The sequence below is a fragment of the Stylophora pistillata genome, chromosome 14, assembly GCF_964205215.1.
Source record: "Stylophora pistillata chromosome 14, jaStyPist1.2, whole genome shotgun sequence".
Classification (NCBI taxonomy): Eukaryota; Metazoa; Cnidaria; class Anthozoa; order Scleractinia; family Pocilloporidae; genus Stylophora; species Stylophora pistillata.
In genome coordinates this window covers 3,646,791-3,673,659 of record NC_142532.1, presented here as the reverse complement: position 1 = coordinate 3,673,659, position 26,869 = coordinate 3,646,791, and the positions used below count along the sequence as shown (strand labels likewise).

Genomic DNA, 26,869 nt, shown 5'->3' with positions numbered 1-26,869 from the left:
TGTCACGAATTACTATTGATAATTTTGTAATGGCGGACGTAGTGGCCCGTCGATAGTGACAGAGAGGAACCCGAAGATAAATAACCTAATCCGCATAAGATCGACAAACACTCAGACCTGTCTCCGAACGTACAACTTTTCCGCAGGGCTGCGTGAACATTTTAAAGAAAGAAGTGCCGAAGATGTCGATAATGGAAGGGACTTTGTGGAAATGGACAAACTACCTTAGTGGTTTGTAAAATTCTCATTTTACATCTCTGCTCTTTTGTTGTTGTTTAGATTTTGTTCCGTGTTGTAACTGAATTTTAAATGCGTGATCTTGGTCGCTTGTTTTTCTAACTATTGTAAAATTTGCCTCTTTTTGTCTATATCCAGATGTATTTGCAAGGAATTTTTTTTTTAAATGATATGTTACTACGATACGATGCGTTGATTTGTGACTTTCGTATTTCTTATGAGAACGGCTTTCCTTTTAAATGGGGCGTTTGTCGATAGACGTGTTCTAAATATCTCGGTGGCTTTTGATAAGATAAATTTGTTTGAAATTGTTTATTTCTGTCAATATTGAGACTTCCTTAACTCACATGGAAGGAATTCCCGCGGTTTTGATTCGCGAGATAATTTACCCGGACATGATAACTTATTTAACATTATGAAAAAATCAAACAAAGAAATTCATTATTCATTAATTATGGCCCGGAAACCACTTCACTTGCTGTGTCATAGATTAAGCGGTATAGTCAATTTATTTGTTGATTTTCACACCGTGTGAATTTTACTAAACCCTATAGGTGGTTCTTGTATTAAATAAAATGTCTGTTTCTGTTTGGAAGCTACACGTACGCACGGAAACAGAACGTGGCAATCGAAAACGGTTCTTAAATTTCAGTTTTGTTTAAAGCATCTATGTGAAATCCTTTGTCAATGGTCATCCATTTTATCAGTTTCCTGGATGCCAGAAAAAGAAAAAAAAAAACTTATTCATGACAATGTTAAAGCCATTTTACCACTACAAATTTATGTTGTCCTCTAATGAGTTTTACCTGCCCTGCTTCATTCTTTTTTTTTGCAACTGTACTTGTAGCTATCGCTATTGTGCTTTCACTTAGAAAGATCAAATTCTTGATGAGAAGAACCTCTTTTCTATTGGTGTTCTTGCCTCACAGTTTTGGTTTGATACATATTTTCATAATACACTTGGCTCTTTGTCTTTTTTCTCTCAACCCAGGAAACCTCCTGGTTTGCTCAACTGGTTAGAGCACCGGACTGTTGGGCTGGAGGTTGAGGGTTCGAGCCCCGGCCAGACCAACACTCAAGGTCTTAAAATAACTGAGGAGAATGCGCTACCTTTCTATAATATCAAGAAATGGATAGACATTCTAGTCTTCTCGGATAAGGACGAATAAACCTTAGGTCCCATCTCCTGCATTTATTAATTAATTAATTTGGTTAGGAAGGGGACGTTAAAAAACCCACTCACAAGATTACTGTGATATGGTCTGGCCTGTTTACTGGGAATTGTGTTCTGGGCCCGCAGTAATTGACATAAGCTGTTGTGGAGTCCCTGCCTGTCAACAAAGCTAATAAAATAAAAATAAGTCTAAAGGGTAGAACTCTTGGTAGCTTCATAAGTCAATCCTTATTAACTCCTATGCATGACCAGGGCAAATAATTATCAATTATTCCACAAGCACACGTTGGATATGAGATGATAGATAGCCAACAAGGTGCGTAGCGCCGAGTTGGCTATAATCATCTCATATCCAACAAGAGCAAGTGAAATAATTGTTTTATTAAAAAAAAAACATGCCCCCAAGATATTAGACAAATCTTCTTGACTTTATTTTGTGAGAAGAAACTGGATGTTACAATGTATGGATATTAGATTATGGTATATTGGCTCATATGCCATAATGGCTCAGCCAGTAAAAAGTCTTGAATTGCATTATCCATTGATCCAGTTTTTGATAATTAACAGTTATTCCACAAGTGCGTATTGGATATGAGATGATAGATACCCAATGAGGCGCTTAGCGCCCAGTTGGCTATAATCATCTCATATCCAACAAGCATGAGTGGAATAATTGTTTTATTAAAAACGTTAAATTAAATTATGAAATTTTATGAAATTTTTTAGCTCTCTTTTAATTTTAAGCTGGTGCGTACGCTTACCATATTTGTAGATTGTGGTATATTGGCTAATATACCATAATGGCTAAGTCAATAAAAAGTCTTGAATTACATTATCCAGTGATCCAGTTTTTAATAAATCTTATTAAATATTTGGGCTTGTAGCATTGTGGAGTATTTTTACGAGCTGTACTATTATTCGACATGCCCATAGAGTGTGAAAATACAGCATAGCTCATAAAAATACTCAGTCATACCACACACCAAAACATCAAATAAGTTATTTATTATTCACTGTTTTATAACCACTGTTTTATTTCATGGACATTTCTTACAATTTAACTATAAAGAATTGCGATAAAATCGAAAAGTTAAAAAAATTAAAAACCATCTTAATACATATTTTCATAATACACTTGGCTCTTTGTCTTCTTCAATCGGGAGGCATCTTGATCAACACGGTCTATTGAAGACTGACTTGGTTGATAAGCAATTTTCTGTTCTAAAGAAATGTAGATCAAAGTGTGATTGTCTAATTTTTGAGATGTTATTCATTAAGGAACTGAACCCTGAGTTAAATACTCAGAAAGACTCTATTCCCACCAAACTCTTTACGTGACTCTGCGTGCGAATATGTGACTCTACATGTGAGTTCTTTGTTATTTACATATTTTCAATTTTGTTATTTGTGTCTCTTAGGAACTCTTTGACATTTATATTCGTTCTCATTTCACGCATTATTGACTTGATAATGATGTTAAGTGAACGTCGAAACGTCATCGCATTTTTCTTAAACCAAGGTGGTTTTTAATTTTTTAAACTTTTCGATTTGATCACAATTCTTCATAGTTAAATTGTTTAACAAATCTCTTCTCTTGCATTTCTTACAAGTTGAGAAAAGCAAACTAGACAGAGAAGTGTAGCATGCATAGCGGATTGATTGAACAGTTTTTTTTTTTACAGTACAAACTAACCAACTGTCTAAAGATCATGTGATATTTGTACTTGATTCTCACGTTATTTGTACTCTATTTAGTGTAGTTTGATAATAATTATTTTTAAAAAAAACTTGCTACGCGCCTCATTGGCTATCTATCATCTCATATCCAGCGCGCGCTCATGGAATAATTGTTAAATACATTATTATCCAACTGCACTAAATATAGAGTACACAGTCAGAAAACATGAAAATCAAGTAGAAATAACCTGGGATATTGTACAGTTGATCATTTTGTATTGTAAACAACCTGTTTAATTGGTGCTATTTTAAGAAATATGCATGAATTAAAGCAGTTGGATAATAAATAACTTATCAGATGTTTTGGTGTGTAGTATCGCTGTTTATTTTTATTCATAATTTGTATATTGCACAACTTGTTAAAATACTCAGTGATACTACACACCAAAATGTCTAATAAGATATAAACATATATCAAGCAGAAAAGTGATGCGAAGAAAAGAAAAAGCAATTAGGGTATTATTAGCTGATCGAATATTGTTTCTCTTACCTAACATAAATTAGTAATAACTGTGGGACAGACAGTAAAGAGAATTACTAATGAAATCTTAGTAGTGAAAGGGTTAGCCAACTAGTCACAGAGTAGTAAAAATTTACTTTTGGCAAGTGGTTTTTGATTTCCACTAGCCAGTTTATTTATTTATTTTTATTTATTTACTCAAATTCAATTACACAGATAATCAAAACAAAAACAAAAACAAGGAGTTAAATATATATACAAGTATAAAAAAGAGATATCTGAGTAATTAGGCCAGTTTATACAGAATTCTAGATTCCTTATTTTAAATAAACTGCCTGTGATAAAATACAAAAAAATTAAAAACTAACTTAGACAAATAGCAACAACAATACGTAATCAAAAATTATAAAAATTTATCCTTACTTAAGTTAAATTCACTGATATAAAACTGATTCACTTTCTTACTAAACAATGATACTCGATCAATTGTCCTAATAGCCACAGGCAGGTCGTTCCATAAATCCACAATGCGATTAAAAAATGAGAATTTAAAAACATCGGTTCTAAAGCGACCCTTGGCAAGTATGGCTTCTGTGTTCCTCATATTGTATTTATATGATTTGAAGCTAACATATGATAGGACGTCAAAATCAATGTGCCCCTTCAGACATTTAAAAAAGAAACATAAATCTAACACCTCCCTTCTAAACTCGAGAGGCAAAAGACCTAATTTTAGTAAACGTTCTGGATAAGTTAAATCACATTTCAAGATAAATTTGGTGGCACGCCTTTGAACACGCTTAATGCAATATTTTTATGAATTTGAGGGTTTATTAATGTAGAACTAGAACTAGAGAGCAAAGAAAAAATGGAGGATTAACCCATTGGACTTTTTATCCTCTTACTCCCAAAATCACATTTAGCAATTCTCCTTACCGTCTGCCATATAAATCTTGTAATGTTAGCTCTGAGAAGATGGTACAGTGGAACCACTATTTAGTGCCAAGGGACTGGGGAAACTGGTTTGTTATATTGAGGGTTCGTTATATTGAGGTTCTGTGGCATACATTTTACTGTAACATTGGCCGGGCTGAAACTGACTGAAGTATTGTTCGTTATACCAAGGACTTCTTTATATAGAGGTTCATTAAATCAAGGTTCTACTGTATTGTGAGGGTTTAGTGTCTTACCCAGGGACACAACATGCTGACCTGACCAGGTTTGAAACTCAGACAGACCTTTCTACCCCTTTCATTCCCAAGATCTCATTAGAAATTCGTTTTACTGTCTGCCATACAGCCCTTATGGTGTTAGTTTGGAGAATTTTGTGTTGGATCAACCTAAAATCTCCTAATTGATATTTTACTTTGTTCTCATCACCTGTCTGCTTGGTACTGTATTGATATTGTAAGGAGAAATTCTGCCTTGATCATTCATAGGAGTTCAAGGGCTACCAGTGTCCAGTGAGATGATTTTTAGGCCAGTGCATCTTGATCATGTGTCTGTTTATGATTAAAATTAGTTGTTCAATTATTAAAAAAAAAAAAGGGTCATGGTGGTGTTGATTATATTTTTACTTTCTTTCAGGTTGGCAGCCCAGATGGTTTGTGCTGGAAGTTGGAGTGTTGGCATATTACAAATCTCAGGAAGAGGTTGGACTTGGAAGTAGGGGATCAGTGAAAATGGCCTGTTGTGAAATTTCAGGTAAACTGGATAAATCATTAAGTTTGAAACAGTTGCATGTACTTCGAGTTTATGGCACAAGGTCAGTCTTTAACTTACTGTGATACTGACTCCCAAATGTGAATTTATGGAACCATGCAATCCTGATGTAACAATTTGTCAGTCCTTTCACACTTGAGAGTAATGCATCATTCAACTCAGGGGCAGAGATGATGGCACCATTGACATTATGTTACTTTTTTTGTCATATAAAACAACTGGTGTCCATGTTGCCGTGTATCTGTACAGTAATACGGCATGGAAGATGCCAAACTGTGGTTAGAATATCATTTAGTAACACACTTGGCAGCCCCCTCATGTGCCACTTTTTTTTTCTTACTACATTTTGAAGTCATTTGTGATCTATAACTGAACAAACGTACAGCATAATTATAGAATCTATTCATAAAATAAAAGCATATGAAAAGTTTAAAGTGTGACAGGTAAGTGTGACAGGTACATGAAGTTAATAACTAAGAGGAACTCTTGAAAAGTTCACAAACAATAATTAACAAATGGTAAACACCACAGCGTACACTATTGAGTTATGGATGCATGCGGGAGGTTTGCTAAGCACAAAAGAAGCATAAGAGTCGCTCGAGGCGATAGCCGAGAGCGACTCTAGCTTCTTGAATGCTTAGCAAACCTCCCAAGTGCATCCATAACTCAATAGTGTACGCTGTGGTGTTTACCATTTGTTTTATAACAGAACATTGATACATTGTAGCTAAAGAGTTCCCTTTTGTTTAACAAATCTTACACGACCAGAAAAAAACAAGCGCACGCGGAAAAATAGTCTTTGCATTTGCTCAAGTCAGCAGCGTACAACCATGGGCAAATGGGGGACGCTAAATTGACCAATCAGAGCGCGCACTTTACTTTGGTTTTGTTATAATAAAGAATTGCCCTATGCAAGCCAAGTATACTGGATCTGCGTGTAGTACATGTACAGTAAATAATCAAAAGAAACCATGTGTTTAGTACATCCTACAGATGCCGTTAGGATTGACCTGAAGGTACCTCCAGACCAGTACATTTACCTTAGGGCTGCCACACCAGCTGAACGACAACAGTGGTTAGTTGCACTGGGAACAGCTAAAGCATGCTTGACAACAATGAAACATAACGGCCACTCAGAAGTGCCTGGAGAATGTAAGAAACTATATGAAATATACTTTTATGGGGCCTTATCTGTTATGATTTGATTATTCCCTTGTTTCAAATATTTTTCTCCCTGTTGTAGAAGAAACCTTGTTGTTCATCATGGTTTTGTAAATGAAAGTGTCATCAGTTATCTCAATAGAGGATCAGGCTATCAGTGATACTGATTGCGATGTTTCAGCTGAGAAACTGCTAGTATCTGTTGGGCAACAAGGTCAAAAGTTTAGGAATTGTAATTTATAGCACCTTGGTTTGTAGTTATTGATAATGTTTTGGTGCACTATATTTGGTGTATGTCAATCTCCATCATTATTCATATTACTAGATGAGGTCACTCATAGGTTTCCATAGTTTTTGACTGGCTGTAACACTTTTTGATAAATGGCATCTGTGCTTTACAAATTTCAATTCTGTTCTCTCTGTTGAAATTATAAGGATTCACCCTTTATCACCCATGAGGGACCAAGAGAGAATTTCTCCTTTACATATCAATACAATATCAAGTATACAAGTGGTGAGAAAAAAGAAAAACATCAACTGGGGGATTAGAAGTTGATCCAATACCAAATACCGTAAATGTCCATGTATAAGCCGCATCCGTAGATAAGCCGCACCCCGATTTGGAAGTGCAGAATTTGGAAAAAAAAAAAAAAAAAAACAATACAGTTTGAAGTTTCAATAAAGTTGTATAAAGGTTTTGCACAGCAGCCATGTTGGATGGCAGGAACAATGAAAATATTTTACATATAAGAAAGAAATTGTTTTCCCATGGGTGAAATAATCTATTGTACCAGCCATCCAACATGGCTGCTGTGCAAAACCTCTATTGCTACAAACAAGCAAGGTTAACTTCATAAGCAGTGTGTGGTAGACAGTGAAGAGAATTAACAAAGACATCATGGGAGGGGAAGGACTAAATGAGACAAATGATTTCATGAACATTAATTTATTATCTTCCCTAATTGTTGTCCTGAGCAGTGTCTTTTGTTAACAGCTATGAGCCAGTTGAAAGAGAAGATGCAGGAGCTGGACATGTATCGAAGTTTATTACTGCAACAAATCGGTACCATTAAGATGCTCTGCAGTAATAAAGAGGACAACCAGGTACTGAAGTAACACCTGAGTGATCAGCATCTAATTTCTCTGTACAATATCACCTATGAATCAAAGATTAAGGTCACGAGAATATAGGAAATGATCACCAACTAAAGAAGCCCTTGATTCTCCTTGTCAGTGCCTTAGGAAATGTATAGAGAAGAGTATGGAGAATATGCAAACTGATATTAGGGTGTAAAGCAGGGCTCAACACTAACTTTTCAACTTACTAGCCAAGTGGCTGGTGACATCTTAGATGCTATGACAATGTTAGTTCATTTACAAGCCAAACTGGCTACTGGAAACCGAAAACCACTAGCCAAAACTGAATTTCTTCTAGTCTGTGGTTAGTGGGCTACCGTTAGTGTCAAGCCCTGTGTAAAGGCTGCACATGTAATTGGCTGTGTTTCTTATCCAGAAATCTGTTGTAGCTTCATTTGAGTTTTGTTTTTATTTTTGAAAAGGAATTTGGAGAAGCTGCAACCATGCTATCAGCAACTTGTGATGAATTTCTCAAAAATATTTGTGAATGTATGGATTTAGCAGAAAGTAATTTTGGTGAGTTGTTCTCTCATAACATTTTCAATTTACGGTGAAGCTTGGTTTTTTACTAGCGATGCAAATACAAGCAAAAGCTCAAACACAAGCACAACAGCCCTTATGAAAACGGCTTTGATGCAAGAATAAACACAAACGTAGGCACAAAGACAAGCACCAAGATCAAGATTTTACCTTTTTCTGGGGCTAGTGGTTGTGCTTTTTGATGTTTGTTTTCACTTGGCATATTTACCTTATGCTTGTGTTTGTGCATGGGCCTGTGCTTGCATCACTGGTGCAAACCAGGGTAAAGGGATTGAAGAAAGATGAAATGGTAAAGTGGCCACCGTAACGATTACAAAAACTGACGTTTCGAGCGTTAGCCCTTCGCTCCGACGAAGGGCTAACGCTCGAAACGTCAGCTTTTGTAATCGTTACGGTGGCCAATTTACCATTTCAACTTTGTTGATATATCCAAATTATTTCGTTGCTCCCACCGACGCAGCCCCAAACAGTTTCTTTCGAAACTATCAGCCTTTATTCATTTGGATTAAAGAAAGATCGAGGTTAATTTTCTCCAATCACTGACCGCTAAAAGCAGTTCACCATAGAATGGACCCAAGGAGCTGCTCGCAGGTGAACGCTACCTGCTAATTCCTTCCAAGCTAGCCACTCAGCATGCGCTAAAAGCACTATTTGTCTCTCTGGTATATCCCTTTAATTCCCAGAGGTGATAAACTTCTAACTTCTTCCCATTATATCCATACAATATTTAGCAAACAGATAACGAGAATACTCAAACTTATCAGGTAGAAGCCATTATCTCGATCTAACACTAAATTCCTGTTACTAGTTTTAAAGGAAATGGGCCATTCCATTTAATATCCGCACCCCCCCCCCTATTGAGAGCCTGGGATTTCTTAGGGGGAGGGGGGGTTAATGCTTTATTTTTTCTCAGGGGGATTGGACCACATTTCTGAGAGGGGTTGCCATAAAGTACCCCTGACAGAAATTCTCACAAGTAGTTTCTGAAGGGGGTTCAATTGGTTTGCTTGATAGCTACATAAAATTCTGAAGGGGGTAATTTCAGGCAATTCTTAAGGGGGTTAAAAAATTTCTTTTCTGGAGGGGTGTTACAGGAAAGCCTTCAATGGGGGGGGGGGTGCGGATTTTCAATGGAATGGCCCAATGTGTTGCAGCTTGACAGGGATTATTAACAATCAGATATTTAGAGTTAGAGGCATTTGCTAATGGGAAATAATTTTTTTCGTATTGCTGAGTCATTTCTGATAAAAGTTGTCCATTTCTCTAGGGAGCTCCTCATCTTCGCCATCTTCACCGTCAACTTCCATGAATAAGGTGTGACGGAAATATCAAGTTAAAGAAGATAAATTTTTGTATCTGAGCAACTCTGCACCTACCCCTCTCCTGACGCAAGGGTGATGGTGGGTCAGGAGAGGGGTGGGTGGGTGAGCAGTTGCTCAGATGCCAATGTTGATCCGTAAATGATTAAAAAAAAAAATAGATAAAAATTGTCCCCTTTTGAAGCTGAAAATGTTTGTTTATTAAGTTACTAGTTTACACTTCACATGGATCAAACAGTGGGTCCCGTCCGTAAACATGTTTGTAAGAAATTCCGAACAACTTTTAAAGTTATCTTTTGGTATGAATCCAGAGTTTTTTGTCGGAAAGTAAGTGAGGTAACCCAGTGCTAGTGATGGAGTGATTGGAATACTTCAATTTATTTTTATTCGATAACAAGGCGCCTGGCGGCGTCAACGTAGGACGCATTGGTTGTTATCTCCTTTCACTCTGCTTGTAATTGTAAAATAAAGAATTAAATGCTGACTCTTCCAAGAATGAAATCTTGAAATAAATAATAACAAATGAAAAATAAATAAAATCGAATAATTAAAAAAAGAAAAACCAAGGCATATGTGCGGTCACCCATCTAAAAAGTTACCCAAAGCAACAGGGTTGTGCTAATTGGCTAATTTCTATCACTGATGACAACGACACCGAAGCGAAATTTTAACATGGTCTTGCACAAGCATCCCACGTTATTAAACTGATCTGTGTTATTGTTTTCTTTTTTATCCCTAGACTTTGACATCAGCAAAGCACAGTGCTTTTCAAAAACAGTTACTCCATGATGGTCGTAGGTAAATCCATTAACTAAGAGTGATTGACTTCTTATTTCTCTATACAATATCACTGTTGAATCCAGCATTTAGGTCATGAGAATAGGGGAAATGATCACCCTCTAGAGACGCTCATAAACACGCAGGCGCGCTATAAAAGGAGCCTTAGGCCCCAATCAACCGTCGTGTGATGTAGAGCTCTTAGAGTCAAGTCAGCTTGAGCTACAGCTACTCCAAAGCAGTGAACAGATTGTCAGCACCGTAGGAAATGTACAGAGAACAGTATGGAGAATATGCATACTGATGTTAAGGTGTAAAGCGTTAATACTTTCACTATCAAGTTTGAAATATCAGTCTCTCTCAATTACTGTCTTACATTCTTTATAATTTTAGCTCTGAGATTTTGATGTTCAACAGGGCCGTAGCCAGACTTCAGAACAAGACGAGGCAAGTTTTGGGTCTGGCATGCCTCGCCCGGAAAATTTTGAAATCTAGAGGCTCAGAAATGCTCTTTGAAGCATTTTCCGTGGCACTTTTCTTTAGAAAAGTCAATTTTGGGCAAGTATGGAAGTTCACTTTTTTATTGCCGAGCGATACTGTTGCAAAAAAAAAAAAAAAAGGAAAAGGCCAAAATCAAGACGAGGCAATTGCCTCGTCTTGCCTCATGCTAGCTACGGCCCTGTTCAATCCAGAAATATCCGCTAACTGATATTTCGAGAAGTTCCTTGTAAAAATTAATACTTTCACATTATAGGTCTTCATCCCCTCCACCATCGCCAACCCCAAGTATTGCCAGCTCATTAAGTTCTACTTATAATGGTAAGTAAAGACTCTGACTCAACATGCAAATTTTTCTATTGAACTTGCGTATTTTTCTTGGGTGACCACAGAGGTTAAGGGTCGGACATGCGCAAGTGGATAAATCTTGCCCGGCCGCGCGCCAATTTCCCGCGCAAAATTTCTAAGGAAAACATACGAAACGTCTTGCAAATGTCATAAGAATTCTGTTAAAGGAAGTAGGAAAAAAAAACCAGATACTTTTCAAACACAATGTTTGTTTAATACAAGGTTTCCTGCTGATGAACTACATATTTTGTTTCGAACTTTCACACCATGACTTACTGGGTTGTGTGGTTGTTTATTACTCTTGTGTCACTGTTTGCTTTTGACAGGCTGAAAGAACGCCTCTTAGGAAGGGAAGTGCCGGCACATGCGCCGACGTATGTCAGCTGTATTGATTTTTATGTCACTGACGTCAGAAATACAAACATGCTTTGCTATTCCAGGACCACCAAGCGTCACAACCGTAAGTGACCAATCAGTTCACAGCGATAGGATGACGTCATCTGCTACCAAGCAGCTCATGACCCAGACTCCTAACCAAGTCGTAGGGAACCGTTCTTCAACAAATTCCTCTGAGCATAATGATCGGAGGCACGTTCAAGCCAGCGGAGTGTCGGCCAACCCTAACCTCAATCACAAGGCGAAGTACATAGAATTGTCTCGAAATTCCCTCGATTCACAGTCGTCGACTTCAAATTCAGAGGAAGTTAAGGAGGAACCCTTAACATTCTTCTCTGCAGCGCAATTTAGGTAAATTTAAAGCAAGTCAACTTGTGGTCAAATTCATTTTGCTAGGATACTTCTGAAAACAGGCACATATGAGGAAGCAGTTACCTAGACTTCACTTACAGTATTATTTTTCTACTTCTTATTTTGTAGGTTTGAAAACATTCAGTTAGGACCAGACAATGGTATCCCTACAAAACTATTTCTTTCATCCTGTTCGTGTATCCTACCGTTTCTAGGTAAGTAACAATTCCGTTGAAAATTTTGATAGCACAGGGTATTTTTTTTTGGTGATAAGCTTGTACAACTTAAAGGGTTTTTCCCGTCATACCATTATGAAACTTTATTTACAGATACGTAGAAACCTAGTATAATCATTGACTTTCGTCTTCGACGAGGGATTCAAGCCTTTTTTTCTTTTTTCGTGAGGAATGCTTAACATCTTACGTAAGTTAAAGAATAACCTTAGGAATGCGGGACTTGGGAACGCGGGAACGCAGGAACATGCAACGAAATAACAGCGGTCACATCCAACGGCTTCAGCTTGTTATATAACGTGGCACCTGTGAAACGAAATGACAAAATATACTTTTGCAACGGACTTCCTCATTTGTGTTATGGTTGATTATTGTTTGACCTCGTAGCGTAAACCAATAGCCAATTCATATATGAGAAAACAATCTCGTGTATGTTCGCGGGCATAGATACGTTTTTTGTCAATGACTGAGGGTTGAAATGGCTCTCTGAAGGGCCCAAACACATTTATGTCAAGGAAATTAACTCTATTACTATTATTATCACCACTTAAGAGGGCACAGAAATAATAAAAACTGAAAAAAATGTCAAAAAAACAGTCTGAACTATCACGCGAGCGTGCGAGCGGGCTAAAGTACAGTTTAGCCCAACAAAATTTCCATTTTAGCCCGCAAAATGCACCACGTGCCGGACGAAGTGATAATTATTTGTATTGATTGTCGTATTTTTGCAGATGTTCTTGGATCGACTGCATTTGCTCCTGTTAAACTGGATATCAGCGGGAATATAAAAGTAAGGATTTCAAACAAAGTGTACTCACTCTTTTTCTTGTGGCTATTTATATGTTTATCAAACAACAACAAACATATGAAACATATGTGTGAACTGCGGTTATGAGACGTATATGAGAACGATCCTTCGCAGTAAAGCACTATTTGAGCAATAGTGAAAATCAGACCTGAAAAAAATTTCAGGCCTGTACGGGATTCGAACCACTGACCTCTGCGATACTAGTGCAGCGCTCTACCAATTGAGCTAACAAGCCAACTGGGAGCAGGCCATCAAATTAATTCGATATAAACCCGTAGATGATAAATCAAACAACAACAAACATATGAAACATATGTGTGAACTGCGGTTATGAGACGTATATGAGAACGATCCTTCGCAGTAAAGCACTATTTGAGCAATAGTGAAAATCAGACCTGAAAAAAATTTCAGGCCTGTACGGGATTGTACAGGCCTGAAATTTTTTTCAGGTCTGATTTTCACTATTGCTCAAATAGTGCTTTACTGCGAAGGATCGTTCTCATATACGTTATATGTTTATATTCGTTAAAACATTTTAGGCCAACTGAGTATGTACGAAGTGTGAAATAAGCTTATCAATCACATCGTTTCGTTCTTCAACCAATCAAAAGAAAGGGAAATGTCGCGTGGTGCGAATGAAAGCGTAGAAAAAACACAAGCTGTGGGAAACGCGGGAAAATGCAGATGACCAGGTCTTTCAAAGGATAGCGCGAGTTTTTTAAACCAATCACAGCGAAGTGCAACAGATACCAGTGCAATTCCGAATTGTTTTCGGTACTCAGCTGAATGTTGCCCTACATAATTATCTCATCAAGTTTTGTATCAATCTTTTGCAGAAACTCGAAGCGAAACACGACACGGATCCGAAAGCGTTTGTTACGCTGCAAAATATCGTTTACCAAGAACTTAAAAGCAACACTTGTACTGTGAAAAACTCAGCGACGGACGCTCTGCTTTGGTTGAAAAGGTGAGTTAAATAAAATTAACCATTTAGTCAGGAAATAACGTGGAAATGTTTTGGTGGAGAATGAAGTTTTTCGTTTTGTATATCGAGGAAATTAAAGATAGCGTCAAAGCACAAATGCTGATCTGAAGCACGAATCGCAAATAAAATTTACCTTTGGTAGCAATCTACTAAAACTTAAATCAAGGAAGAGTCCTGTGGTTGCCCGCTTTAATATTGGTTTCCCTGCGTCGTTCAAAAGCTGTGGATACTTGTGTCACCCTTTAACTCCCAGATCTGATTGTAAATTCTCCCCTCTGGCAGCTACACATTTCCTCGTAAATTAGTTACAAGAATTTGGTGTTAGATCAAGATAACAACCTCTGCCTGATAAGTTTGAGTATTCTCATTACCTGTTTGCTGGATAATGTGAAGATATTACAGGAGAAAGTTTCATGTTGATCACTTGTGGTAGTTTAGGGTTAAGACTATTTTCTTATGCCGTCCTATGATAAATTTGTTTCTCTAGAGCTTTAGAATTTATGCAAGTGTTTCTCGCTGAAGTTGTCCGAGGAGAAAAAGATCTTGCTGTAGCGGCAGGTAAGGGTTTATTTATTTCATCCACAGTTCATATAACTATAAAGTTCGGAAACGACTGATAATTTTGCGTCAAATGTTTCGTCAGCTTACCTTTGTTTATTGCTGAGTGAATTTCGTTGAGTGTCAATAACTTAAAGCCAAATAGTGACAACTGCCAATCAAAACAAAGGAACTGTCACAGAGAACCAGTGAGAACTCTGAGTAAAAACAAGCGAACTGCTTTAACCATTTGCATGTAATTCTCCCTTAGAATCGCATCATTGAATAAAATCTCGCATTCTGATTAGTTAACGAAGCGAGGTATTTAGCGTGGAATTGCGAGTTGAAAACGAGGCTAAGTGATATTGTTTCGCATCTGCGTGTACATAACAACTATAAGTAATGCTGTTTTCCTTTTTTTTTTATGTTTTTATTCAATTATGCGATTCAAGGAAGATCCATTGCTTGACTCGTGAATTCCGCTTTAAATTGCATTTGAAAACCGATATCGCACGAATCGCGAAGCGATTCGTGCGATACCGGTTTTTGGCACCAATCACAGAGAGAAGTTAACAAACAAACAAAAAAAAGAAACCAATTGATTGTAGTCCAGTATATCTTTCGTCAATCAACTGTAACTTGTTCCAGCCCTTCGAGGTGACAGACTGAAGTGCTGCTCGCGCGGGTTTCGGTCGCAGTCGAGCGCCTTTTCGACTGAATCTTCTATAGGGGTCCTTGTTATTTTACTGTGCTGTCTTGCAGTGTTTTTTTCACGGATTAGAATTTAATTACAAAGTACTTTTTTAGGCACGGCTTACGGCAAGACACTCAGGAGATATCATGGCTGGGTCGTCAGAGGGGTTTTTGCAGTAAGTATAAGGTTTTTTTACATCATAGTGATTCTGAAATCACTATAGGGTTGGATTATCGTTTGATTATATCTTGTAACTCATTGTTTTGTAGTTGGCAGTAAAAGCAGTGCCATACAGATCGGATTTTCTTACAGCTCTCGCGACCACTGAAAAGGGCAAGGCCACTCACAAGGATGTCATACGGGACATGAGGATGTGCGTCGAGGGACTGGGTCGATTTACGAACATTATAAACCAGTTATACCGGAAGCACAAGCTCGATTCGGAGGAGACTGTGTGACTGCGTCACGCTTTATTTCGGCGGAATCTTTCGTGACACTGTCACGCGTTTTTCTGCCCAGCCCACGCACACATTCAAAGCTTTCTTGCTTGGTGTTGTGTGGTTAAACACATAGCGTAGTTCAAAATTTATTTTAATTCAAAATTATTATTAACTAATTAAAATTAATATTTAAGGACGACAGTCAGTAAATATCGAATTAACTCTAGATCTTGTTGCTAAAAGAATGCGTTGGGTAGTGTTCACCGCACTTGCGTTCAACGTTCTACCGCTGTGGACTGAGTTCGATTTCTAAAGGTGGTGGGAAATGTGTGTTGAGTTCATTGTTGGTTTTCCCTGTTGCTCTGAGGAGTTTTGTTTGGAAACTGTGGTTTTCTTCCTTCTTAAACCCTAACACTTCTAAATCCGGTTCGACGTTGAATCGGTACCAGGCTTCCCCCAATACTCCCCATGTTGTTATTATTCCTCGCGAAGTCTTCGAGCTCAGCGGAAGTTTCCATCAGCCCTTTCACTCGCAAGATTTCATTAGAAATTCTTCTTATTGTCTGCAACACAATTCTTATGATGTAAGTTTAGAGATTTCGGTATTGGGTCAACTAATGATCCACAAATAGATATGTTTCTTCTCACTTGCCTGCTAGACGTTAGGTGGAAGTTGTGAGGAGAAATTCTCTCTTAGTCACTTATGGGAGTTAAGTGGTTAAGATAGTAGAATTAACAATTCTCACGTGTTTTTTGTGTAGAGCATTTGACTGCAAAATATAATCTTTTTTCTTCATTCGTGAAAAAATTTAACAGGCAGGAATAACTATTCAAAATCTCTTCGTTATTCTCGCTTTTATTGGCTGTCGGTCGTAATATATTGAAAGAAATCAAGAGGTATCTAAATGGGATAATATATCTTATTAACCAAGCGCGAGGGCCGTTCTGGGAGAATATCGGCCCGAGGTCTTGACAGTACGGACCGAGCGCAGCGAGGTCCGTACAAAAAAGACCGAGGACCGATATTATTCTTCCAGTATGGTCCCGAACAAGCTTGGTTAATAAGAGATTTATTATACAACTGAAGTTCAAAGGGACACAAGTGCGGTATCATTCGGGACCATTCGGGACAGTGCCCGGTTCAAATACTGAGAGAATATTGACCGGCAATAGAGCATTTTGATTGGTTGATTTTAGTTATTGGCCCTCTGACTGCCCAAGTCGTGTAATAAAGCACATTATGTAATTTAAATACTGTTTGATTCTTTTCAAAGACTCCAATGGTTCAATATGATAACAAAGTTGATCACACCGTGACTCTTGCCATGTTAAAAACTGTTATAGCAAATAGTTGGAAAATTATAAATCTGATTGGGGCACGGTACACGATGTCTCTATTGGTTGGTGCCAGCTCAAACCACGCACAATCAGAGAAAAAGTGAGAAAAGTCGCAATTTCTTGGTTTTCCAGCTTCCATCCTTGTCCCCAGGCCTTATCGGTACCCTTCAGGCATGGTCTTGGCTCAAGAAATGGCTTCATGCCGAGACCCTACCGGCTAAGAAAAACCGACGGGTCCTGGGTACGAGAATAGTCGACGTAGCATATCGTTCCTTACCGTTTACTGTAATCCAAATGTGCTTCGATATTTCCAGAAATATCCGCGGGATTTGCCCACACTGAAATAAAAATTTGGCCTGTTGGATAATAAATCTCTTATTAAACGTTTTGTTGTGTAGTATCACTGAGTATTTTTACACGTTGTTTGCATTTTGACTCACGGGCTCGTAAAAATACGGCACAACTCGTAAAAGTACTCAGCGATACTATACAGCAAAACTTCTAATAAGATATATATATTTAGTCCAAACTACAATTAAGTTGAGAAAAATAGATATTCTTTTTATCTTAAGGCAGTTTTGTACAAATGCATTCGGGAAAATTTATCGTTCTACCTGACGGTATACTTAAGTAAAATCAAAAGATTAAAACGTCATCAAAAAGTTACGGTTTCAGTGAGGTATGTTTTCTGAGTTAAAGTTCCGTGTTTCTTTTCTTTTAACTGTTCCAGTACATTAGTACGTGGGCTATGATTGGTCAATTTAACGGGCTGAAATTCAATGTACGGCCCTTTCAAAAGTTTGTTTGAAATGAAATCTTTGCTCTCTACTAACTATGCTCTCTATTTGAAATCAGAGATGAAACAGACATTTTACTGACCTTGTTTTCTCGGTCCGTACTGTAAGTTATGGAAACCAGTTTTCCGTTCTTTTTATGAACCAGTGTTTGGCTATAAATCTGAGCGGACAAAACTTGGTGTGTAATGTAACAGTAGGTACCTCGAACTCGGTTAGTAAGATGTACTTGTCCAGAGGACAGATACAAAGAATTTATAACATAATGAACATAGTATTCATCGTCTGATTGGTCAATTTAGTTTCCAAGCGGATGCTTTATCAGGTTAAAGAGCTCGCTTTTAATTAGCTATGCCATAAGGGCAACAGCCTTCCGCTCGTGGTTTATAAGCTTTCCTCGTGTTCTCTTAACATCCCACGTGGCTTTTCACGTTATAGAGCCCGGAAAAATGTGTTCCCCGGCTATTGCTTAAATAGAAAACAATTCTGAAAGGTTTAGTTCTCTGGCCAGATAAAACATTCAGTGACCTAATAACTCACAGCGTTTATTAAAGATGTGTATTATGATTTATGGATAGAATTGATATCTCGTGTTTTGCTAAGTGCAAATTTTGATAAATTTTACCGGCTGCCGCATCCCTCAGTCAGTCTCGGTTTTCAAAATGGCGGTGTTCTCGGCCGCTTGGAAGTACTTCTCGGGACCCGATAAATTTCTCCGAAAGGAGTTCCGAAAAGTTTCTGTCATATAAAGAAACGCAAGCCAGTGCCATTACTTCGCGTAGCTGGTGACTGTTACGCTTTGTGGACATTCTACCAGTGCAGTAGCTTTATGACAATGTAACAAAATCGAAGTGAAGTTTATGTTCGAATTCTAAATCAACTGCCAATGTTTTCTTTTTACAGACAATTTAGAACTGCACAAGGGATTTTGTGTCCCTTATGGGCAAACTTGAACTTAAGACGGAACGTAACAATGTTTTCAAAGAATGCTTAAAAATTAAGGGAACTTGGTTGTTTATAGATATTCAAATATTCTTTAGTTTGCAGACTTCCATTTCCCATTTGAATTTAATTTCAAATTGGTTGATAAGCGAACGAAATTAATAATTTACTAACAATTCAAGTGGAAAAAGGCCCTCTTTTCGATTGAAGTTTACATAGAAAGTCATCAATGCGTGAAATGTTCGAAAAACCTCTTTGCATTCAAATGACAGACAAACGGACACCAAAATAAAGTGTCTATAATGGGTGCGAATGAATAAAAGGTAGAAGAAGATCTGTTTAAGGAAGTGTTGGTTATCGAAAGAAATGATTGCAGGCGAGTGAAATTCAAAATGAGTGATCCTTATTCAAATAACGAAGCCCCGGCCGACAGAGACGAAGAGATGGAGGCATTTGATATCTCACCGATGGCTTTGTCCTTCGAAGCCGCTGGAATTATAGGAATGTGCTCGACAATAATTATCGGCAATGGTCTCTTGTTTGTGCTGAGTTTCAGAAAACCCAGTCAGTCTTATACGGGAAATACCAGCCTTCTTTTCGTCGCTGTGACAGATATGTTTACGGCCATTATCACAATGCCACTTATGGTTGCATCGTTGTTGGAGTTAAAGTGGAAATATGGTGACTTGCTTTGTAAAGCAACCGGAGTTTTAACGATGCTTTTCCTCTTTACAAGTCTACTGGTACTTTGCCTTGTTTTATTACATCGTTGCTGGATTGTGTTTTGCTCAAACGAAGAACTGCAGGCTATGGCGAGAAAGCAAACGTTAATATTTTTGGTTGTCGTCGTCCTTGCCATTGCCATTGCAAGCCTGGCGTTTTTGATTAACTGGAGGAGATTTCTCTCCAATCCAACAAGACTCCTTTGTCGGCTTGCAAATTCACCAAACTATGTTGCTTATAGAATGTATTACTGTATCTTCTCCATGATAACACCTTTGTTGATCATAATTTTGTTGTTAAATCGCAAACCACAACCAGCCACCTGAATATAATTTGTTTTTGATTTGGAACCTACATGTTATCAGCATCGAACTATGGTCTAATTCGGGTTCCCCGTGAAGTACATAAAAGTTTCCCTTCTCCCACCCGCGAGAAAGCGAATGTGATTCCGCTTAAAATTTGAAACCTTTCAGTGCTTTCAATAAATTTTTCCGTAGGCAGCTACCGATGGTGTCAATTGGCGGCCGAGCTCGAAAAGGGGCCGTAAATCGTCGTAAGGGAAAACCCAAACACGAGAGCCTGCTGTCAGGCTAAATATACAGCGGTAATAGGTCTTATAGGCCGCGGTTAACCTGTAACCGCCGGCGACTGGCTAGTATTGAAATACCTGCTACTTTTCGAATTCTAATTACAACCAAGACGCTTTTGACATTGGTGATCCTTGCAGTACGTGTGCTGCTTAGCTAGGTAATTTTGGTTTTATCAGCTGACCTGATAATGTAAATTGGCCACCTTAAAGAGCCTCAAAGCTAACGTTTCGAGCGTTAGCTCTTCGTCAGAGCGAATGAATAAAAGCTTGAAGAAGATCTGAAGTGTTGGTTATCGAAAGAAATGTTTGTGGGCGAGTGAAATTCAAAATGAGCGATCCTTTTTCAAACGTGGCCCCGACTGACAGAGACGAAAAGATTACCTAGCTTGCTAAAGAGATAGAGATTAGTTGGCTCGCTAAAGAGATTTTTGTAGCTCAATTTTAGATCATGTAATCGTGAAATCCGAAAGGTCTAAGTCTGGAACTCAGTCTCGTAGGGCTTTCGTATGTTTCCTCTTTCCCATGTACGTTACACAAGGAACAAAAACATTTTCATTGGTCCCCTCACCAAGCCTTTTTGCAGGACATGATTGAAAGCGTTCAGAGACGAGCCACGCGACTCATGATCAAAGGAAAATCTTACATTGAGCGGTTGAAATCTCTCCATCTTCTAACCCTTAAGTCTAGAAGGACTCTACTTGACTTGATCTTCTTTTACAAATGTTTAAAGGGACTCTTAAATATTAACTTATCTAGTTTTATTATTTCCAGAAAAAATGTAGCATATGAACTAAGAAATGCTGATTTCTCATTTAAAACTCAATATGCGAGAACAAACATGCTAAAATATTCCTATTTCCATAGAACAGTTAAAGCCTGGAATTGTTTACCTATGCATGTCAGAAAGTCTGTCTCTTTCTGATTTTAAGAGTCTTTGTAAGGCTTATTTATACCAGGTAGACACTGAATTAACCTAATTTATTATTATTAATATTATTATTATTACTATTATATTATTATAAATATATATAGGTGTGTGTAGTGTTTTTCTTTTTTGGGTGGCCTTTTGTAAGGGAACCTGTCCCTGTTTCTTGGCCTTCCCCTCAGCTTTGTATATGTTGTATATTTTGTATATTTTTGTATATGTTCATAATAAGTTTGTTGAGAAAATTATTAAAGTAAAGTAAAGTATTCGCATCTTTTGTTGTTAGAAAGAAGAAGAACCTTGGTTTACGATAGTGAGATTGCATGTAAGACTTATACAGGAAAAAATTCTGCCATTGTATCTTCCAAACGTAATCGGCCCCAGCAAAGGCAATAGTGCGTTTATTTTCGAGCCAGGTGGTGTCCCTCAGGCGCGGTTTCCAGTGTTCTGCTTCAGGCCCCAGATACTCTCTGATAGTCAAATCCAAGGCTATTAATTTTTCAAAATAGCGGACCACTCCATTAATTTTGACCAATTATTTTGTGACTTTGCTGTAAATAACCTTACATTTTTCATATACATGGAGTACTGAACCTTCTCATTTATCTACAATTTAGTTTTAACGTTCAGTGTTTAGTTCATCGTTTTAATTGATTACTGAAAGAGAAGTGGACCTTTCGTTACTGCTGATGACGTCCCGAAGCCACTGAGGAAATATCAGTTAATTTTCTTCAGTTTGTTGTTTGAGACAGGAATCATTCTTGAGAATTTTTCCCCCAAGCACGAATGCTCTGCCATGCTTAAAATTTCTCAACAGAAATTTGAATAAAAGATGTTGTTAAAAGATATGTTCCCATTACGTTGCCAAGATACAAGAGAACCATTTGTGCAAACAGAGGTTGCATCTCACTGAGACTGGATCAGCTTTATTTGCTCAATTTCACAGACTTGATTTTTATTTAAGGGAGGGGCATGCGTGTTACATATTCATTATTTATGACCAGAGCCGTTACTTTTGCCGACAGCGACTGAATTTTAATCAATAACGATCAATTTTATACAAATGAATTTCCATAAAATGGATCAACAGAAACTCCTTCAACCAAACTGAAAAGCTTTTAATTTCTCCTTCCTCTATTTCGACGCAAGATTTTCCATGAAAACCGCATGTTTTTCTTTGGGTGACCGTTTTGAATTGATGTTTTACAAGTTCCTGCTGGGTAAACATGTTTGATTTTAATTTCTTACGCTTCAAATTTCTCCTTATTCCAGGTAAACGTTATCACTTCTCTCGTGATTTACTACATTACAAGATCCTTACTTTTTCAAAGTAAACCGACACACTGCATGATTCTAGAACCATGGTTTCAAAATCATAATATATTTGATATGTTTATTTTCAATATTGTTGTCAATTTAGTGAAAAATTTATCCACCCTTTACTTATCCACGTTGAAATCAATTTAATTTTCGTTGCTGCGTAAAGTACCCCTTTTCTTCCTTGAAAGGCTCCAAAACCCTTGCATAAATTTCTACGATAGATTTATCAGTTACAATTAAACGATTTTATTCCAAAACGGGTACTCTCGTTTTAAATGGTATGTTTCAAAGGTTATGAAATATTCATGTTATTTTTGATTAACCGCAGGGCATATCATATTGCAGAATCTCTTAAAATCTGAGAGTCTTGTTTAAAATGCAAACAGCGTACGTAGTATGCGAGATAACGTAATGGAGGTTTCTGACAGCTCGAAAGTGCTATGCATTCGCCTGGCTTTATTTTCAATCTATGTTTTGGCTGGAGCTGCCGTTTTTCAAGCAATTGAAAGCCAAGAACAACTTCGAGAAATGAAACGCTATCGAGACACGAGGATGGAAATTTTGCAGAAATACAACATCACTGCAATCGACGCCGACCGTTGGTTGGAAACTTTTCCTTCGACTTCATTCGGAAGAGAGGATTTTCTGGAATGGGATTTTAGCAATTCTTTTCTTTTCGCGATGGTAGTGATAACTACAATAGGTATGATTACCGATTGTTTCATATAATAAGGAAAGTTCACGCCTAACGTAAGCTTTTCACACAAGTCTTCATCTCAAAAGTTTTCACTTACAGTTTTGCATGACGTTTAACGAAGTAGACTCCACATCCTAGTCGATTGTCTTGACCACGATGGCGCTAACATATCTTTCAGTAGCTTCGTGCTAATGATTTTCGTGCGAGATTAAACAACACTAAGCTTTTAATGCATTATAGCAGACAAAATATGCCAGCGTCAAGTAGAAAATGATAAGTATTCTCAAAACTATCTCGAGTAAACCGGATGAATATAAATGACCCAAGGCAAAAATCGCCTTTATCGTTTCGCGTTTTTTTCTGAAGGAACTGTAGTTAAGTTATCACCATTTTCCCGTGGATACCAGCTAAACTGTACGCCACCTTCGTGATCCGTGGTCCATCAGTTTACATCACCGGTTTTAGGATATTGCTTAATAAGGCCATTCTAAACTTTCCGCTCAGGCGGAAATAGTTGGCACTACGCAAAAACTTCTAAAATTGAAACAGTTCACGGTAAATGTTTCATAAAACCTTCAGTGTGTATTTTTAAATTTCTTCGCCTAAGTAAACGTAGTCTTTATTTCAGCAAAGAGAAAGTCAACAGTGTTCAGTCTACAAACATCAATTTTGAGAGCTACGCCTTTTGTTCGTTCCATCAAGTTTTCATTTAAAAGAATTCACGCAATACCACACAATTAGAGATTCGTGCATTGGTGGTTTCGAGGGACACAATCTCTGTACTCAATTTTAGTTGCCTGTACTTCTCTCTTAATAAGAAAAAGCGTACCTACAAAACAACAACGAATCCTTTATGCAATTCGTTTTCACAAACAAAAAACTAATAATCAAGTAATTTTTTATTAGTGAGGCAGTTTTCTTCAAGAAATTTAACTGAGAAACACATTTTTTTCGACAGCGATTAAAAAATTTATGTGCAGAGAAACGATTTATGATGATAGCCAAAACAACTTCGGTTTGAAGTCACGTTTCTTGAAACATCTATTACTTTTTATTGTATTTTTTTTATAATTATTTTTTCCAATTTTAAGGCTTACACATTCTATTTTTCTTGATGATTTTGAAAACCTTTCCACCAATGTTTTTGCTTTAAAATACAAAACACAGTCGTGAAGAACACGCTGAGATTAGCTGTGCGAAAAAGGTTTTGAATGCAGAGCTAATGCAAAATTAATGCTCATTATAATTGATCTCTGCAAGTTAAAAGATATTCTACTTAATATGAAGTGTTTTTCATACTCTTTGAGGCAGCGCAAGGATCATTATTTTCAATAAACCACACTTCTTCAACCGCTTCCTCGCCCCAACTTGCCCGTCGAGGACCGCGAAGGACTGGGGAGTCGGGATGAGGAGCGGTAGGAAATCCTTGGTGGAAGATTCATTTCATTTTGGAATAAATTCTTGCCATTATTTTGAAAAATGTGGCCCTTACGTTGCAGATAGGCATCAAATTAAGAGCTAATAAACAAGTTATAGCCACCTTTACGGCGTAATAAACAATTTTACGTAAATGTATCACCCAATAGCTTTCATTTGAATTGTCACACACTACGGTTTCATCCACAAACTTAAAAGTTAGAACCACATACGGCATTCAATATAAGCCGGATAACGACGGTCTACCCCTCCTTCCCCCTCCCTATAAGACCTGTTACCAACCTCCTGACCTTACGAGCAGACTCTCGTCAACCTCTTTCCCAGGGCCTTTTCACTTATTTGGGAAAAGGCCCCTTTTCCGGATACAGCCTCCTCTCCCGTCACACCATGGACAGTCTCTTATGCAACCTCGTTCCCAGGGCGCTTTCCCTCTTGAAGGGAAAAGCGCCCTGGGAACGAAATTGCCTCCTACAGAGAAAAGTTACCTTAAGCTTGTGCCGCATAAAGAACAAAGCCAAATGAACGTGCTACTCAATAGCTCTTATATGAATGGTTACACACCAGGGTTTTATCCCTAGAGCTAAGACTTACAGCCAACTTTCACAGTATAATCAACAATGGCACGTAAAGACACTTGCCTAATAGCTTTCAATTAAATGTTCGCCATACCAGGGTTTCCGTTCAGAAATTGTAAGGATTAAAATCGTGTCAGTGCAGTGGAATTAACAGCACTACATTGAAATTCAATAGCATTTATGTGAGTAGTCACACTTCCCTCTGAACACCATGTGATCCCCTCGAAAAAATCACCTAACCACCCTCTCCCCTTAACCCAGGCATCAAATAATGACCGGCCCTTTTAAAAGTTTTTTTTGTCTTTTCTTAGGTTACGGGAACATTGTACCTAAGACAGTGCAAGGTCGTCTATTTTGTGTCGTCTATGCTCTATTCGGAATCCCTGGGACGTGTTTAACCCTCAAAGCCGTCGGGGACAAGATCGCGGAAATATTCACAAGACTCGTTACAACCTTTGAGCAACGTCTTCTGAAACGACCACACTCTCGACACGTTGAGCTTAAAGTAGCGTTTGTGACAATTTTTTTAACTGTAGTTCTCTTGTTGCCGCTGATGTCTCTTGTAGTGAAAGTAAGGCACCAGGAATGGACTTACATCGGTAGTTTTTATTTCACATTTATCACGCTGAGTACGATTGGATTCGGAGATCTTTTGCCGCAGTTTGACAAAGACGCGGACTACATCCTTGTGCTCTTGGCGTTTGTGGGTCTTGCGTTCGTCTCTAGCATTTTCTGCTCAATGAATACAGTTCTTGAGCAGTATGGGGTGAGTGTGCGCATGGTACGGTCTTTGCGCGATAAACGCGCAGACGGGGAAGAGTTCATCGCGGACGAAGGCGCAGACTTAGACAACAAGGATAAATCCACGTGCGATTCAAATGGCTTACAAGATGGTGCCGTAATTGAGAAGGAGACGCATGTTCTTCAAACCAATAATACGGAGAACGAAGAAAATGGCGAGCTGGAATTAAAACCGCTTTCTAATCGAAACAGTTTGATTATAGACGAGGAGGGCAAAATGGCAAATCGCCGAAAACGAGGAAGCAGCGTCAGTCTAGGAATATTCCAATGCTAAGTGCAAATATCAACTTAATAGAAAATGTAGTAATATATAAAAATAAATTCTCACGTGGTAAAGCTATAGTGTAGTTTCACGTTCTTGAATATTTTATCGACCCTGCAGAAAAAATGTTCTACTAAAACACACATTGATTAGATGATACATTACAATATTTCAGCTATTTGGGCCCAATTGGTAAGGTTTCCTCAGGCAGACAATTGCTTTTAAACGTGCAGCTACCGTCTTAAGGTCATCTCCAAATAACAATTCAGAAAATAACTATTTGTGCATAATTAAGGAGAGGACAATTTAAGAATATATTACGTCTCGAACCCGTTACGCTTCGTGATCAAAGTCGAGGAGCTAGGCATGGTGACGCTTTGCTGAAGCAAAATATTTCTTCAAAGGTAGAGCAAGATATTGTACTCTCTTTAAGTTGGAGTAAAGGTATTGTAAAAGTGTCCTTTAAAGGGATGAAAATCTCGCTTGTGTTTCCAAAAAAATTCACGCAGGAGGCTTAAGCAGTATCGAAAGTATATAAATTGTATATATTTTTTTCACAGCATAGCTTGAAGTTTAATAGAGTCGATGAAGTAACACTTGTGTTAAATATCCTCATGACGAAAAATCTGTTATGCTCGATGTCGGTGTATGTCATTTTTACGCGGCCACTAAGCCAAAAATTTGTGGCAAAATGTCGACAGCTGCCGTGGAAGAAAAATCGAAAGTGTTTTGGGTTTTGTTGTTTTGAAATAAAGATAATCGAAAACTTTGCAACTCTTTTTTCGCTCAGCATGTTTAATCAAGAAGTGCGGAACTTGCCAACCATACAGAAGACCAAAATGAACCGCAACTAACGACTGTGCTTGGATTTGCTTTCCTTTTGTTTGCTGTCTCGACGAATAAATTGGTTTC

The 26,869-nt window shown here is 37.9% G+C and overlaps 3 protein-coding genes and 1 long non-coding RNA gene across 4 annotated transcripts in view; 3 read left to right on the top strand and 1 right to left on the bottom strand.

The window, feature by feature from the left end:
• LOC111330215 (N-terminal Xaa-Pro-Lys N-methyltransferase 1-B) overlaps positions 1–26,869 on the top strand; it is a 191,480-nt gene that overhangs the window by 18,502 nt on the left and 146,109 nt on the right. The window lies entirely within an intron of this gene.
• LOC111330211 (pleckstrin homology domain-containing family A member 8) lies at positions 13–16,806 on the top strand. Its single transcript, XM_022935039.2, has 15 exons — positions 13–231; positions 5,196–5,312; positions 6,312–6,482; positions 7,486–7,595; positions 8,051–8,144; positions 9,436–9,482; positions 10,227–10,285; positions 11,019–11,083; positions 11,551–11,857; positions 11,987–12,072; positions 12,822–12,880; positions 13,735–13,865; positions 14,371–14,441; positions 15,228–15,289; positions 15,384–16,806. The coding sequence occupies exons 1-15, from the start codon at positions 183–185 to the stop codon at positions 15,570–15,572; spliced, it is 1,617 nt and encodes a 538-aa protein (XP_022790774.1). The 5' UTR covers positions 13–182; the 3' UTR covers positions 15,573–16,806.
• LOC148716132 (uncharacterized) lies at positions 11,303–23,175 on the bottom strand. Its single transcript, XR_015995368.1, has 2 exons — positions 22,980–23,175; positions 11,303–12,396 (listed from the first exon to the last, which is right to left on the bottom strand). It is a non-coding gene; the product is annotated as an uncharacterized LOC148716132 (long non-coding RNA).
• On the top strand, positions 22,541–26,726 carry LOC111330212 (potassium channel, subfamily K, member 16). Its single transcript, XM_022935040.2, has 2 exons — positions 22,541–22,888; positions 25,206–26,726. Exons 1-2 carry the CDS (start codon positions 22,582–22,584, stop codon positions 25,967–25,969), a joined length of 1,071 nt encoding a protein of 356 aa, XP_022790775.2. The 5' UTR covers positions 22,541–22,581; the 3' UTR covers positions 25,970–26,726.

What these genes read in the sequence shown, in the direction of transcription:
- LOC111330211 (XM_022935039.2), top strand. Translation starts at nt 183, where the DNA reads ATGTCGATAATGGAAGGGACTTTGTGGAAATGGACAAACTACCTTAGT. An exon ending in ATTAAGTTCTACTTATAATG is followed by an intron (nt 11,084 to 11,550) that starts GTAAGTAAAGAC and finishes TTGCTATTCCAG; the next exon opens with GACCACCAAGCGTCACAACC. An exon ending in TTCTCTGCAGCGCAATTTAG is followed by an intron (nt 11,858 to 11,986) that starts GTAAATTTAAAG and finishes CTTATTTTGTAG; the next exon opens with GTTTGAAAACATTCAGTTAG.
- LOC111330212 (XM_022935040.2), top strand. Translation starts at nt 22,582, where the DNA reads ATGCGAGATAACGTAATGGAGGTTTCTGACAGCTCGAAAGTGCTATGC. An exon ending in GGTAGTGATAACTACAATAG is followed by an intron (nt 22,889 to 25,205) that starts GTATGATTACCG and finishes GTCTTTTCTTAG; the next exon opens with GTTACGGGAACATTGTACCT.